This window comes from Peromyscus leucopus, chromosome 4 (assembly GCF_004664715.2).
Source record: "Peromyscus leucopus breed LL Stock chromosome 4, UCI_PerLeu_2.1, whole genome shotgun sequence".
NCBI classification, from domain to species: domain Eukaryota; kingdom Metazoa; phylum Chordata; class Mammalia; order Rodentia; family Cricetidae; genus Peromyscus; species Peromyscus leucopus.
In genome coordinates, this window is record NC_051066.1 from 98,607,061 (window position 1) to 98,623,993 (window position 16,933).

The 16,933-nt window shown below is 45.1% G+C and overlaps 1 protein-coding gene across 1 annotated transcript; it reads left to right on the forward strand.

Annotated features, from left to right (window-relative positions):
* Positions 1-383: 383 nt before the first annotated feature.
* Positions 384-15,522, forward strand: Spata5l1 (spermatogenesis associated 5 like 1). The gene is made up of 8 exons (XM_028878739.2): positions 384-1,521; positions 2,603-2,788; positions 6,335-6,493; positions 8,992-9,201; positions 9,952-10,144; positions 11,543-11,673; positions 12,631-12,756; positions 13,455-15,522. The coding sequence occupies exons 1-8, from the start codon at positions 445-447 to the stop codon at positions 13,617-13,619; spliced, it is 2,247 nt and encodes a 748-aa protein (XP_028734572.1). The 5' UTR covers positions 384-444; the 3' UTR covers positions 13,620-15,522.
* The last annotated feature ends 1,411 nt before the right edge of the window (positions 15,523-16,933 follow it).

Here is a 16,933-nt window from a genome sequence, read left to right on the forward strand (position 1 = left end):
GCCCATGTCTAGAGGCTCCTAGCTTTTTGGAACGAGAATAAAAGAGGTTTCGTAAGTTGTGGGCACCATGATTAACTGGGCAGGTGTTTTATTTACACCTCAGCAGCCTGTCTTCCCCGCCCAAGATGCAAAGTTCTTACTGAAGAGTCAGAAGGCAGTGACCTGACACTGATGTGGCAGCCAAAATACAAGCTTATGTCGTAGCGGAGCGGCCTTGCGTCTGTCAGGTGCCAGTTTAGACGGTCTCTGTAAGGCTGCTGGACAGACAACCGCCAGTTCTGTCAAGTTTATGGAGACCCAGCCTTCTCTCTTCCCCATAAGCCCTTTCGACCGTCAATCAGAAGCTTGGGTTTTTTTTTTTTTTTTCAAGGCGCATGCGCGCCGCCTGCATCCGGCAGCCGGGTATAATTGCTGCCAGGCTCTCCTGGCGTGGTTTTGCTAGTCATGGCTCCGGACTCCGGGGCTTTCCCCGATGGACAGACTCTGAAGCTACTGCCGGTGGATCCCCGGGACCAGGGTACCCAGCGCTGCCGCCTGGGGCCGGAGGCCCTCCGCAGCCTGGGCGCGTGCCTGGGCTCGCCGCTGAGGATCTCGTTGCCCGCCGGCGGCTGCTGCCTCTGCACGGCCTGGCCCCGGCGCGACGGGGCGGACGGCTTTGTGCAGCTGGACCCGCAGTGCGCGAGCCCCGGGGCCGCGGCCGCCGCGGGGAGGATCAGTCTGGACAGCTTGCAGCCGGTGCCCTGTCCGCCGCTGCGGCGCCTCGAGGTGTGGCCGGTGCTGCGATCGCAGGCGGGAGCCCCGAGCCCCGCCGCGGTGCTGGAGGTAGCGCACGAGCTGCTGCGCCACCGGCCGGTGTCGCGGGGACACGTGGTGGCCACCCCTCCGGGCGTCCCCGGCCCCGTGGCCGCGCTGCACGTGGTGGGCGGGACACCGGACCCCGAGCCCGCCGGGTTGGTCACACCGCACACCCGCATCACGCTCAGCGACAAGCCGCCGCCGCCACAGGTCGAGCCTCCCGGGGAGGTGGCCCTTGGGGGCCTGTCGGAGACGGCCGACTCCCTGCGGGAGCTGCTCCTCCTGCCGCTGCGCTACCCGCTCGCCCTAGCCGCGCTTGGGCTGGCGGTGCCTCGCGGGGTGCTCCTGGCGGGACCCCCGGGAGTGGGCAAGACCCAGCTGGTGCGTGCCGTGGCGCGCGAGGCGGGCGCCGAGCTGCTGGCGGTGAGCGCCCCGGCGTTGCAGGGCGCCCGGCCCGGGGAGACCGAGGAGAACGTGCGGCGCGTCTTCCAGCGCGCTCGGGAGCTGGCCAGCCGCGGGCCCAGCCTCCTCTTCCTGGACGAGGTGGATGCCCTGTGTCCCCGGAGAGGCGGCCCGTGGCGAGCCCCCGAGAGCCGCGTGGTGGCCCAGGTGCTGACGCTGCTGGACGGCATCCACGGGGACCGGGAGTTTGTGGTTGTGGGAGCCACTAACCGGCCAGACGAGCTAGACCCAGCGCTGCGCAGGCCCGGGAGGTTTGACCGAGAGGTAAATAGCCAGCTCTGGTGAGAGCCCCTGGTCTCAGGAAGCTCACCTTGTCCGACAGCTGGGTCAGGCAGGATTTGTAGATCTCTTGTGACTTGTGAGCCAGAAGCTGATTATTCTAGAGTCAAATCATTCTGGGAAGCAGGATGGTCATTAACTTTGCTGTGCAAGTCATGAAGGCGAAGAAGAAGAATAATGTTAGTTTTAAGGTAACTAAGCCTGTTGCAAGCATATTAAACTGAAATAGTGTTGGAATGAGAACTTAGTCACAGTAAGAGGAGGAAAGCAATAAAAGCAGCCTAGGGCTGTGCGCACGCTTTAATCCAGCACTGGAGCAGAGCCAGGGATCTTGTGAGTTCGAGCAGTGGCTACAAGTGAGCTCAGGAAAGCGCAAAGTAACAGAGAAACCTGTCTGAAAAAAAAAAAAAAAAAAAAAAAAAAAAAAAAAAAAAAAAAAAAGCAGGCATTAGCCTCTAATGTGTTATTCCTTGTCAAGATACCAGCTTCCTGTTCTACAGTTGACTTGCTGGGTTGTCAAGAAAGTTGAATGTTCAGAGCAGCCCTGTTTCATGAGCTTTGGTCCTCAAGTGACTTTTTTTTTAATTGCTAAGGAATAGTTAGAATAATTAGTAATTAAGTAATATGTAAATTTTGTGGTAGGACTTTGCAGATGGATAGCAATTGCATACTTCTTAACTCTTTTGAGGACTTGAGTGGGTTTCCTCCTTGTACCATCTATTAGAGGCTCTTCTTCCAAAGAGCAAGCACCTGGATTATCTGGCCTATTGTTTGACCCCCATCTGCCAGAACTTGGTGTGTTTTCAAAAAACAACAAAGACCTCTCCAGTGGATTATATAATTTTCATTGTTCAAATTCCCAGCCTCTGTTGCTCCACTGGGCAATTAGTATATTTTTATATTCAGAATCTCAGGTGTGCTTAAAAGTTGTTCATGACGCAAGTTCCAGAATGACTTGCTGAATTACTGTTCATATTTGTGAGGATGCTTTTAGAGAAAGGTTTTATGTTGTATACTTTAAGTTTTCTGTTTTTTTTTTTTTTTTTTTTTTTTGCGTTGCCTATAGGTTGTCATTGGGACTCCCACGCTTAAACAAAGAGAGACAATTCTGCAAGTGATTACTTCAAAGATGCCCGTCTCCGGTCACGTTGATTTCGGTCTCCTGGCAGAAATGACAGTGGGCTATGTTGGTGCCGACTTGACTGCACTCTGTAGGGAGGCTGCCCTGTGTGCCCTTCTTAAGCACGAGAAGGTAAGAAGTGTTGACTTACGACCAGCTATGTTATTCTTCCTCTTAATATGACAAATTAATTTGGGGGTTAAAAGAAGTGGTAAGTACAGTACATTCCTTGGCATGGTTGGCAGTCTCCACAGCTGTTTCTGTGTGTGTGTGTGTGTGTGTGTGTGTGTGTGTGTGTATATGTGTGTGTATACAAATTTATCTCATGTACATATATATATATATATTTATATCTCAATGTCATATAAATATATGATTGAAGATGAGGAAATGGCTGAGTCTTCCAGGAGGTCTCTTCAGTGAATTTCTTCATTTGTCACAGTAACTCTCTAGAGCTAGAGCCTGGAGCAGCTGGGAAAGATGGTGTCCTTCAGAAGAATCTGACAGATTTGAATTTAAATTTTTTTTTTCCCCAGACAGGGTTTCTCTTTGTAGTTTTGGTGCCTGTCCTGGATCTCGCTCTGTAGACCAGGCCGGCCTCAAACTCTCAGAGATCCTCCTGGCTCTGCCTCCCGAGTGCTGGGATTAAAGGCGTATGCCACCACCACCTGGTGTAAATTAAAAATTTTTAAGCAGCAACCTCAGACTTACAGAGAAAAGTGGAAAAATGAAACTAACAGATTGTGTCTAGCTTCCACCCAGATAATCCAGTGGTAACATTCTCCTGTGTTTACTTTGTCATTTCTTTCTTTGCGTGTTTGGGTTTACATGTGTGTCTGTTTTTCTGAAACACTTAGAAGTAACCCACAGGCGCAATACCACAACAAGAATTTTAGTCATTGATGATTAACTTCAAAGTTAACTTTGATTTCTAGATTAAGATGGTATCTATAAGATTTCTCCCTTGCCAAGATACTGTTTTTTTTTTCTTTATTATTGATAAATATCTATGGGAAAAATGGAGTTTCCTAATCCAAGAGACACTGATTATTTGGAATTGTATTTTCTTCAAGATTGTCACTGATTTTCAAATTTTGAATTCATAATTACTTTAAAAATATTTAGGATTATCTTAAATGTAATATTTTTCAATACTGTTAATTTAAAAACAAGTCATTTAGTATCTGATAACCCGAGTCCCTAAACCTCTTCAGCAAATAATAATTTCAGCAGCTGAGGATTCCGGGACATTTCAACTTCATTTATAGCATCCTAAATTATTTTCAGCTAAATAGTTTATATCTTTCCTAACTTTTCTGTTATTTTTATCCTAACACCGAAGGTGGGAGGAAGTCTAATCTTCTGTGTTCTCATCTTAATGGCTTTGGTACCAGACTGCTTAGAGCTTTAATGAGACCCTGTGTAAAGGTGTGAGACTGTATGTCCTTTGTAGGGAAGGATGAGAGTTCCAAAGAGGGGCAGGGAGGCACATTTAGGATTCCCTTTGCTTTGAAGTTCCAGGCTTGATCTTAAGCATCTCTGGCTTAGGTGGACCAGCCAGCTCACTGCTACCTGAGGAGGGCCTCCCTCCCTATGAAGTCTAGTCACCACAGGTGATGGCTGAGTTCAGAAACAATCCAGGGAAGTGGAAGGAAGTAGGGACAGAGACTTCTGGGAAGGTACTGGCTTGTCTTTTTTCTCCCACTAGGCAGGTGAGGGGCTCGGTCTATACCAGGGCAGACGAGGAGTCTGTTTTTTCTGAAATAGTCCAGTTGAGGAACTAGGAGCATAGTTTAATAAATACAGAGGAGAAGGATTTATATGCCTGCAAGGGCGAAGAGCGTCAAATGAAATGGTGAGTGTACACCAGTGGTGGTCTTGAAGTGAGATTTTCAAATGCTACTTGATATTATCTAAAAATTAACTAGTATTCGGTGCCCAGGATCTAAAACTGCCAGCCACTAAAGCAAAGAAACAAAAGAGAACATAATGGTTATGTGTCCCGTATGTCTTTTCATCCACAGTGGACAAATGCACAACCATGACAAAAGAGCTGATGAAAGTTTGTCAGAACGTGTCCCCATCAAACACACGACTGAAACTCAACAGGGTAGCAATGTGTAAAGAAAGTGCACTTTGCCTGAAACTTCACACTAGAAATGACAGATGCTGACATTTTTAGGTAGTACTGTTCAGAGTAGGTCTACCATAAGTATTCACTTTCATGGTCTTACATAAATGGGATAAAATAGTTGAAAATGAGAGCTTGTAGACAACCCAACATTTAGAATTTGATATGAAGGCAAATTATTTAACAGCAATACAGATAAAATGGAAATGAATGTAAGGAGCTTTTAACTAACCAAAATTGTGCTTCATTGAAATGGATCAAGAAAATCGTAAAATAGTATCTAATGTTAGCAGGAAGATGGCCTCTGAGTATAACAAAAGGAGTCAATGAGGACTTGCTAATTTGAACATTTGGAGTCAGACAAACGAGCAAACTTAAGACCAGAGAAAGGACTTTCAGCCCATTTCCTTCCTATGGTAAGAACGTTTAAAGACAGGACCCAAGAGAAAAGATGTGGACAGGCACTGGACAGTAAAACACTGGGAAACATGATAAATCTGCTTCGTTTCTTTAAAAGTCATTTCAAGTTTCTTATTTAACTTTTTCTTTTTGAAATCATTTTAATTTTATTGGAAAGTTGCAAAATAGTTACAGAGAACTTTAACCAGACCCTTTATCCAAATTCATAACTTTTAACATTTTGTTAAGTTAGCATTATCACTCTCTTGTCCATCGTGTGTGTGTGTGTGTGTGTGTGTGTGTGTGTGTGTGTGTGTGTGTGCATGTGTGCACGTGTATACATGTATGTGCACATTTGTGTATGTGCATGTTTTATATTTTATAGGGGTTGCTTGAGAATATTTTATTGATCTGAGCTTTGTGACCTTTGACATGAATGATTTGGGTTAGTTATTTTGTAGAATGGTTAGATTCCAGGTATACATCCCTGCTGCGAATAGTACATAGTCAAGATTGTGTCTTTACCATGTGGAGGCACATACCCCTCAGCTGCTCATTGGTGTTCTAGACTGAACCAGGCGATGTCTGGTTCCTCCATGGAGCTCTTGTGTGAGGAGATGCTTTGAAATGTGAAGGTGTCCTCTCGTAGGTGTTCTTACTCAGAATAGCTTTTAGAGAACGTTGCAAAAACCGATGACTTTCCAATTGTTGTTTCTTCTACTTCACTCTGAATTGAAGAAAGTTAACACAGTGTTGAGTGTCATTTCTTCCTATCACTTTCTTGCAAACTTAAGAGTTTGTTAGAGTCCTCGAGGGGCTCGGAGGGGGGGGGTGGGGGGGGGGGACACACGACGGGGACAAAGACAGCTTCTGTAGCTGGAGGAGCAGGAGTGACTCCGGCTTCTTTAGAGGACAGTCCGTTAACAGCTGTAGTGTCCCAGTTTAACCCTTGACCTTGTGAGCTTAGCGCATCCACTTTGAGGAGGTGATTTTCTGAGATGCTTGAACTTGAGAGTAGTGATAATTAGATTTATATGTTCAAAAGAGATTTTTTATTTTTATTTTTTTAGTTCTTTGTGCGTGTATACTATGGAAAGGGCCTACCTAATTTTTGGCTTGATTTTTCTTTTGGGGATTTTTTTCTTCAGAACCAAGACAGTCCTAAGATTGATGAAACAGACTTTCTTGAAGCCTTGAAAAAGATTCAGCCCTCATCATTTCGGAGTTCTGTAGGACTGATGGACATCAAGCCCGTTGGCTGGGAGCAGATAGGAGGACTTGAAGATGTAAAGATAAAGTTAAAGCAGGTAACGGTTACTGATCAGCTCATCCCAGCTGATTGCCAGAGTAGCATTCTGTGTGTAAAATGAAAATGCTCTGATCAGACTGCTCTTGGCATCTTACCCAAATTCCTGCTCATGTGGTCTAGTCTTTATTTAACTAGGCTTCTAGAGACATCAAAACTAGTTTTCTTCATGTTTCCCCATCTTAATGCTCTTTTAAAATTATTGCTTTAAAGAGTTCATTATAATCTAGAACACAGGTCAGCAGAATTCCCATGACAAGCTGGATAGTAAATGCTTTCATTTTTTGAGCAGTGCACACTGCCATACTGTATACAGATCCAACATTTTTTTCTTGTTATTTTTCCCTAAATAATGCAGTATGCCGACTATGTACACGGTATTTACATTATTTGGGTATTATAAGTGATAGGAGATAATTTACAACAAATGGATGTAGGTTATATGCAAATACTATGCTTTTTCTCCTGTGTGCTGGAGTTTGGAGCTGGGGGGAGCCTTTCCTATGGGCTTGTCTCATTTCATGGTCACCATAGTAAAGTCTGAGAGACATCAGCCACACTCCTTTGTTATGTTCTGTTAGCTTGGCTGTGGCACTTTCCTACCTTTCTGGGCTCTCTACTCCCTTCCCTGAAATGTTGGTGCTCTGAGAGACTCGTGGACACCTTTCTTTAAAATTTTCATTTTATGCATATTAGTATTTTGGCTGCATGTATATATGGGCAGCACGTCCATACATGCCTTCTGCCTGTGGCGGTCAGACGAGGGTGTCAGATGCCCTGGGCTTGGAGTTATGGGTGGTTGTGAACCACCATGTGGGTTCTGAGAACCAAACCTAGGGCCTCTACAAGAGCAACATGTGCTCCTAACCACTGAGCATCTCTCCAGCCTAGACACCCTTTCTGCAGTCCAAGGTGATGGTCAGTGTCCAAGACTGTTCTTAGCTGCCCCTTGAAAAGTCTTGAGTAGACTTTTCTTGAGGTCATTAGGACTGCTTAGCTGTCTGTCTGCTAGATAACCAACCACAGGGCTGTCAACATGTCATGTCCAGGGTCCAATTAATGCCAGGTGTAGGTACACGCCTTTAATTTCAGCACTCGGGAGGCAGAGGCAATTGGATTTCAGGAGTTCGAGGCCAGCCTGGTCTACATAGTGAGTTCCAGGACAGCCAGAGCTACATAGCGAGACCCTGTCTCAAAACAAAAAACAAAAAGCAAATCAAGAAGTAGCGTCCAGCTAGTCACCGCCCCCTCCACATCTAAGGTCCCCTGTGTGGGTGGATGTAGTCAGCCAGCAGTCCCCGTGGGAAGAGTGGTGACAGCGCTCTGTGAAACGCAGTTCCTTACGTCTCAGTGGCCAGTCTGCCTTGCCATCTTCATGCCTCACGATTTTTGTGGCACGAGTCATTGCCAGAGATCTCTGGCCTGTCAGAGCTCCCTGCCTCAGTTTCCTTTCCTTCCAGAGCGCTCCACATATTTCCGCATTGTCAGTTGGAACTTGCAGGGTCCGTTGTGGTCTCACACCACTCTTTCCTCCATTGGTCTGCTCACTGCTGGGACGGACAGTCGAGTGGATGGTTTCAGGCGTCTCTTTGTAGTAGCCCTTCTCCTCAGAGGGCCTGTGTGGGCCTGGTTGTTTCCCTTGGACCAGAGCTCTCACCATCCGATCTTCTTTCTCTCTGGAGGCCACTGTCCGTTCTGCTGCCTCTCTGGCACAAAGTTGGACACTTGCTAGTAGTAAGGTTTATGTCTAACTTGTATCGCATTTCTGAGTCGGTTAAACGATTGTGAAGCCGTTACCTTTGAGGTGTGTCGGACTTCTTCACTCTTCAGTAACGTTTATTGAGGCCCGCTTGAGGCAAGTGCTACTCTGGGTGTTGAGGATTTAGTGTGAACTCTGCTGATTTTGTAGCAAGAACAGAGTGCCCCATCCCACCTGGAAAGAGAATAGTAATGAACGATACTGTTCTAAGTAAGGTGGAAGGCAGTACAGGGCTTCCTGGGGCTGGGAGAAGGGGCTCTCCTCTGCCCAGGGTTCTTGGAGAAGTCTTCTCCAAGCACGTAATTTGAGCTCAGGCTGGAGAGATAGAGACTGGGATAGAGAGATGGCTCAGTCGTGAAGAGCACTTGTTGCTCTTGCAGAGAGCAGATTCAGTTCCCAACACCCATGTAGTAACTCACAACCATCTATAACTCCAGTTCTAGGGGAATTCAATGACTTCTTCTGACCTCTTCCGGGACCAGGCATGCACATGATGCACAGACATACATGCAGGCAAAACACCCAAGCACACAAATTAAAAGATAATTAAAAGTTTAAAAAGAATAGCACAGAGAACTGTTGGGAGAACACTCAGGCATTGCGCGGTATCCCAAGTGAAAGCCATTGGGTGCAGATGAGTCATGTCCCCGGGTTCCTGGGCTGGTGGGGACGGGATGGGGGGAGGGATTTGGCATGTGCCTGCTACACTAACATCTCTCTGTCTCCCTGCCTGTTGACAGTGTGTTGAGTGGCCTCTGAAGTTCCCTCAGGAATTTGCTAGGATGGGTCTGAAACAGCCAAAGGGCCTTCTCCTCTATGGTCCCCCTGGATGTGCTAAGACCACTCTGGTGAGGGCCCTGGCCACAAGCTGTCACTGCTCTTTCGTGTCAGTGAGCGGAGCCGACCTCTTTTCACCTTATGTTGGAGACTCAGAAAAAGTCTTGTCTCAGGTTCGTTTCTTTTTAAGTATTGTTTTTCCCCTAGTTGTAAAAGTTATCCATGCTTAAGTTTAAGAGCCCTCCTCCCTGTAATCCTTCATCCTGTTACTACTGTTTGTCAAGTTCATCTCTCTGATTTTGAATAAGGTTGAGGTAAGGTTTTATCATTCTGCAATTTTATCTTTTTAAAATTTATTTTTAATTTTTAAAAATTATTACATATGTGTGTGTCCATGTGTGGTAAGTGCACTTGTGTGCAGGTCCTCACATAGACCAGAAGAGGATGCCGGATCCGCTAGAGCTGGAGTTGCAGGGGGTTCTGAGTCACCCAGTGTGGGTACTAGCAGCTGAACTCAGGGCCTCTGGAAGAGCAGTAAGCACTCTAAACCCCTTAGCCATCTCTCCAGCCCTTTTATCTTGGTTTCTAAAGTTAAACATTTGTCATCAGGTGGGTGTGGTGACATATTCCTTTAATTCAATACTCAGGAGACCGCGACAGGCAGATTTCTATGAGTTCCAGGCCAGCCTGGGCTACATAATGAAATCCGGACTTAAAGCAACATTATCACTTCTGAAATTCTAGTTAAATATCTTTTAAGAAGACAACTTTTTAACCAATGTCTTTGGCCCTTGTTTATTTACTAATTCCCCAATTCTTAAGCACTTACAATCTTCATTTTTCTGTTTTAATGATTGCAGATAGCGAAGTGAAAATAGTCACCGGAATGGCGTGTGACATTATGTTTTTTTTCCCTCACTAAGGTATTTCGACAAGCAAGAGCCAATACTCCAGCGCTTGTGTTTTTGGATGAAATTGACTCAGTCTTGGGGTCTCGCTCAGTCGGCACCTCGGGATGTGATGCTCGGGAGCGAGTTCTTTCAGTTCTGCTGAATGAGCTCGATGGTGTGGGAGTTAGGACGGTAGAGAGAAGAGGGAATAAATCAGACCACCAGGGTAAATACCAGGAGCTGGAGACGTGAAGCGCTGTTCCTTAGCCAGAGTGTACCATAGTTCCGGGCCAGAATTAAGTAGCCTTCCTGCACGGCTGCATTCCCTAGGCTGAATTCATCTTACGGAGGGGTTTATATGATTTCACTCGAATTCTTGGGACTTTTATAGGGCTGATAGAAATTGTGATTTGGGCAGAAAAAGTGAAAAGTTTTATAATTATCTTAGATGTGAATTCTCGTGTGTATATCCTGAAGAAGGACCTACCCTTCTTCAGTGACAAAACAAACTAGTACTCGAGTAACTTCAGTAATTGAAAGCAAGTGAAGATGGTTTTTGGAGTCCTCTGCCTCCGTGAGCCTCTTCCTCAGATACAGTGGTTTCTTGTTGTCCTGAGAAGGCAATTTCTGATTTCTTTTATTCTAGTCATATTCCTGTCTGGGTCCCATTTTTTTTAAAATTATGCCATAGAAGGAACATTTTAACCACTCTGTAGAAATAAAAAACACTCTATAATTAGAAGGGACTCATGATAACCTGATCTCATAATGCAGGGATTCCTTGTACAGCAGCCCATTGGCATGCTGGGAAACTGCTGCTTTGAAGGGTACGCACTGGAGAATCACTTGGATTATTCAACTCAGTGAATGGTTTTGATTTTAGGTCTTGCCGTGTCTTGCTTTTAACTGTTCCGTCTCTTGGGCTTGGGCTTGTATGTAATTCAGAGGCAGAGTGACTGCCTGGCCTGAACAAACCCGCGGGCTATCCCAGCACCACACAAAGTCGGATGTGCTGGTACATGCTGGTAAACCCACTGCTTGGGGGTTGTGAGCAAGGGAGCAGAAGTTTAAGGTCCTTTTTGTTGGGTAAAGAGTTTTGGGACAGCCTGGGGTACAAGAGACCCCACTTCCAACAGAAGCACATGTTACTTCTCCTCCAGGGTTTTCATAACTGCGACTCAGGTTGATTATTTCTGCCCCTGGAGAGAAGTCAATTTCCACTGGGGATATTGAAAGCTATACCTTCCAGAACTCTGGGTCCCCATTAGTCATGCATTCCGCCTTTGTAAGCAGTCTCTTTATATTGTCATTCACGGGCGCCTGAGTGGATCTGGGCACCAGCCAGGTGTTCCTCCATTTGGCTTTTTTTTTTCATCAGTTCTCACACTGAGAAACGCCTGTCAGGACTAGCTACTCCTTTCAGACACACAGGTAGCTCTTTGATTAGAGAGTTGTTTGTGGGGTGGCTTGATACCAAGAAGGTGGCTGGGGTGGCGAGTAAGCATCCTGGCTCCAAGGAAAGGTTATCCCTGTTCAGACACAGCACCTTGCCATATGTGACTTACTAGAAAGGATCTTAATAACGGTTTGTTGACATTACTTTATATTGTATGTTTTCCCTCAGAATACCAAGAAATGCTTCATCGGAATGTCATGATTGTTGTGGCAACAAATAGGCCTGACGTTTTAGACGATGCCTTGTTACGACCCGGAAGACTGGATAAGATGATCTATGTGCCTCCTCCTGATCGAGAGGTAACCACTGATGTTTCCTCTGCGCTGAGCAGTGCATCCATGTCTGCCTGGGAGCATGTCTGGCCTGAACTCCAGACTGGGTGCAGGCGGACCTTGTGCTCCGCTCTCACTGTTCAGTGCTGGTCTCCAGTTCTTTGCTTGGTGGCTCTTCGTGAAGTCTTTGTTCATGTTGGCTCCCTGGCCCTGCCTTCAGGGAAACGATCCTGGAAGTGATTCCTGAGGCACTGCATGTTACTGAGCCCTGGCCTGGAGGAGGTGCTGAAGGGGCTTTGGCAGTGTCTGGGTCTGCAGGGGTTGCAGTGTGTCCCGTCAGGAACTCCCAGAGCAACCACCCGGCAGATGGTGAAGGGCTCCAAGAATTAAGTTTTCCTTCCTTGGGCTTTTATCAAGTTTTAAAGAGATTTTAAAAAAAAAAACAAACAAAAAAACAAACAAACAAAAAAAAAACAGTAAATGTCTGATGCTTCTAAATGCATTTGACAATTCACGTGTTTGTTTCTAAGACTGTTGTGGTAGCACTGCTTATTCCCAAAAGAGAGTCATCTTGTCTCATAAGGAGAAATGGTTATGATTGGCTACTTAACAGTAATTAAGAAAATACTTATTTTACCATTGCTGTGTGGAACATTAATGACTCAGTCTCTTTCAGAAGCAAGAGTGATTTTTAATTGAATATGAACACATACATATACACGCACACACACCACACACATACCACACATATACACACACACACCACACATACCACACACACAAATACACACACCATACACATATACCACGCACACAAATACACTACATATAGACACCACATATCACACACACACACACACACACACACACACACACACACACTTTGTAATATGATTAAACAATTTGAACTTCAAATGTTTACTGTATCAGTGTGGAACATAAATATTAAGGATTGTAAATATTTTGTTTTTGGTTTTGTTCCAGGGCAGGCTTTCTATTTTAAAAGTCTGCACAACCAACATGCCAATAGGGCCTGACGTTTCATTAGAAAAGCTAGCAGCGGAAACGTGTTTTTTCTCCGGAGCTGATCTTAGAAACCTGTGCAAAGAAGTAAGTTTGTACTGTTTTATTTCTAGGCAGAAAGGGTCATTGTGGGCTTTTCTTTTTCTGTAAACTTCATTAAATATAAATTCCAGAAGAACACATAGATCTTAAGGATATAATGTTGAACGACTGTGAAGTGACCATACTTTTATTACTGCCACTTGTGTCGGGAAGAGATTTTCGGTATTCCAGAATCTTCCTTGGACCCTTCCTACCCTCTGTCCCCTGCTGCCCCCAAAGGTCACACTCTGCACACTCCTACACTGAAGACACCCCACAGCTTTTGAGGTTTCAGTCTCTACACTCTGCCATGAAGTTTGTCTGTGGCGGGAGGGTAGGGCTGCATCTTCCATACACGTGCATGGCTACAAGGAGAATTGCTGGGCCATGAAACATGTCATCTTTTCTTTACGGAGCATTGCCATGTAAACTTTCTTACCTCCCGGCCAAGGTTCCTCTTAAACTGTACACAGAGTGTATGCTAGTCTGCAGTTAGCCCATTTAAGGCTAGATTTTTAATGTACAAAAAGCTGTGGTCTAGGGTGGATTTTTAGTCACCTTAACTTTTAGCTTAGTGTCTTTGATGGCATTGAACTCCTTTGATGTGAGACCAAAGATTTACAACCAGATTGCAGTGTTGATGTTACTGTTAGTTTTAAAATGAAGCAAAGTAACTATTCTCTCTTGCTTGTCTCTGTCTTCAGGCCGCCTTGTCTGCTCTGCAGGAGAACGGACTGGAAGCAACCACCGTGAATCAGGAGCACTTCAGAGAATCACTCAGGACCGTGAAGCCATCCTTAAGTCAGAAAAGCTTGACTCTGTATGAAAACCTGTTTAAGAAAGGACTTTCTGACTTGGAAGATAATTAAATTTGTATTTTATTCGGCTTTTCACTTGCTTGTGGTATGCAACTTTACACTTTTCATAGGATTGAGAGAGACAGAGACTGAGAGAGACAGAGGCCGAGAAACTTGGCCTGGTAAAGACCATTTTACTTCTAGAAGGTGTATTAAAACGCTATAATAAAAAGTGTGTGTGTGTGTGTGTGTGTGTTGTGTGTGTGTGTGTGTGTGATTTTGTTAGCATAATTATTTTTGGGTGATCGCTTTCTGGTGACTTTGGAGTGATGTCATGCACACAGAAGAGCTGTGGGAATAGAACAGAGAACTTGAGCATTCTCAGCCCAGAGTCTCCAGTTTAGCATTCTGTCAGTTGTTTTCTCTCTTTCCTCCACACACTGTTTTCTGAACAGTTTGAGACTAGAATACAGTCATGCGTCACTCAGCTCGGGGATGACTCTAAGAGGTGTGTCATTAGGCAGTTTTGTCCTGAACGTCATAGAGTCGTGTGGTTATCCGAGCAAGACAGTGACCGCACGTACGACAGTCGTGGGAATTCACTGTCATACATGCCTGTCATCAAACATCGTCTGACTCGTGGCTCTGTGTGCCTGATGCTCCAGTATGGCTAGTGTTTAGTGGGTGTGTCTTACAAATAAGATTGTCTTATACTGCAGTTCACTCACCAAACTCAGGAGGTTTAACATCGACACAGTATTTGAATGGATTCAGTGAATTTCTCTCTTTGTCCCAGAGATGTCCTATGTTCATCCTTTTCTGCCAGACGGTCTAGCCTGGATTACAGTGAGTTTAGTTGTCATGTGTTCCACGTCTTTACTTGGAAACGGTTCTCAGTCTTCAGCTTGGAAACATGTAGAACAGTGTTTTGTAGACACTCAGCCCTTAGGTCTGTGTCTGTCAGCACTTCTCCGGTGTAGGCTTTGTGTCACCGCCGGATGTCCTCGGTGTCACCGCTGGAGGCACAGTGCTCCCCTCATTGGTGCCGGTCATTCTGTCCACTCAGTGTTGTTGGGTTTCTCTGTTCTTCACTTCCCTTTTGTAGTTGTAAGTAATCCGAGGCCATGGATTTGTCTGCATGCTCCTATTTTTACAGACGCTGTTAAGAATGAAACCTCTTTGGTGTGTAACCTTCCCGTGCTTGAACCCCAGAAGTAATGGCAGTGCACAATTTTTGACCACTTTCCTTGTAGCAGCGTGCAAGGAGCACCTTAACTGGGCCGTTCCTCACTCAGGGTGGCATCTAGGTGCCTGTCACCGAAATGCCCAGGAAATGGCAGGGCCCGACCAGGACATCCTGTGACTCAGTTTCCATGATCAGAAGATTGCTCTGGACAACTTCCGAGACTGTTTAAAATTATTTTGTTTTTACTTGCATTTTATAGTGTACTTACTAAACTGGTGTTCATGACCTTCTCACCCACGTGGACTTTGTATTGCTCTTTCCACCCTTCCTTCCCACTGGTCGACTCTGTTACCCCAGAGTCCCCATCCTACTTTCGATTGGCCTGGGAAGCATGGCGGTAAGTTGGCAGGCAGTGTTTGTTTTCCCTGGTACTGAGCTCACGCTGCTCTCAAGCCTTAGTTGTTGACCCCAGCGTATAGAATGTCTGGATCCCAGGATCCAGCCCAGTAAAGCAGCCACGGAAGGATGAGTGACAGGACCAACGTAGCCCACTGTCCAGGTTGGTCAGAATTTCAAGCAATAAGAATGTTCTATTTTGGGGCCTGGAGAGATGGCTCAGTGGTTAAGCACACTGGCTGCTCTTCCAGAGGACCTGGGTTCAGTTTCCAAGACCCACATGGCAGCTTCAACAGTCTGTAATTTCTGTTTCAGGGGATGCAACGCCCTCACACAGACATATATGCAGGCAAAACATCAATGTACATAAAATACAAATAAATTATTTTTTTTTATTTATTTTTTTATTTATTTATTTTTTATTTTTTTTGTTTTTTTTTTTTTACTTTATTCAATCAAAATTTCTGTAATTATTTAATTTATTTTTTTTAAAAAAGACATTTTTCTCTCGAAGCCTGAGTGGGGCTGATTATGTTTAGATTCCATGGGTGATAGCCGGACAACCACGGTTGACTGTGTCTGTCACTCAGGTCACCATAGCTAGAGAGAGCTCTGAAAGTGTCTAGCATTTGGAGTTGGGGAGACAAAGCTTCCTCAAAGGATTGGCAAGGTCACAGTGTTACTGACTGGTGCCCTGGTGGGAACTCTGGGGCCTGCCAGAGTTTAGAATGTGAAGGGTGGGAACCATACCTGTTTGACATCCTCGTCTCCCAGGCAACAGTGGCCTGGTGCCCCACCAGGATGCCAGTATTCAGTGTTTTTGACGGGGGTGGGGGGAGGGATCTATGCTGTGGTTAAAGTGTGGTGGTGAGGCTATGAGTTCTGTTTTATTTGGGAAACCGTATTCTGAAGAACTGGATGATGGAAAATTCTAGATGGTTCTGCCCACAGCAAACTCAGAAAAAAAAAAAAAAGCAAAAAATGTGATTCTTTAATCATATACCTATTTTTGTAATGACATTTATTGAGCAGATAATTTAATATTTGAATTGCTGCATTTACCTTAATAAATACAAACCACCCCAAATTGCTGTAATTCCTTGAACCCAAGGGAAAAACAAAACATAATAATATTACCTCAGCATCTCTTAGAATTCAACACACATGGGCATTAATGCAAAAGGACAAAATGTCCCTGGATCTGTCATTGCTACAAGTAGAAATGTGTATATTTTTAAAGTTGTATGAGCACATTCTATGTGTTGATATCTATTTTCAATTCCTTTAACATTTTATCCTGAAAACCTGGAAACATAAAATGGAATCATGAAACAACTTTCCTCACTATCTGGCACCTACACTGGGTGATTAATACTATGGCGAATTTGCTAGCCATTGTTACTGGAACAGTTATGAACGTGGATGAGCATGTGTCTCTGTAGTAGGAAATAGTCCTTTGGATAAGTGTACTGGAAGGTGCTGTGTAGGCAGCTGAGCTGGGTGGGGACGGTGTCGTCAATGGCCTCACTTATGAACTACAGTAATGACCAAGTGTGAGGCTAGCCTGGGCTATGTTGTACTGAGAGCTCCCTGGGTGAGGTAGTGGCACAAATGCTATGAGATTATTAACCAACCGTTAAAAATAGTTTGGATAATGCTTGGTCCCTAAGGGAGCTCTAACCCTATCTGAATGGAAAAGGAGGAGGAGTGGATGGGGGATAGAAGGGAGGTCAGGGGAGGGAGCGGGAGAAGAGGAGTGAGGGGAAACTGGTTAGTATGTAAAATAAAGGGAAAAAATAGTTTG

Bases quoted from the DNA above. Each gene is read 5' to 3' on its own strand.
- Spata5l1 (XM_028878739.2), top strand. From the start codon at position 445: ATGGCTCCGGACTCCGGGGCTTTCCCCGATGGACAGACTCTGAAGCTA. The intron at 1,522-2,602 runs GTAAATAGCCAG...CGTTGCCTATAG, and splicing joins CCGGGAGGTTTGACCGAGAG to GTTGTCATTGGGACTCCCAC. The intron at 10,145-11,542 runs GTAAATACCAGG...GTTTTCCCTCAG, and splicing joins GAATAAATCAGACCACCAGG to AATACCAAGAAATGCTTCAT.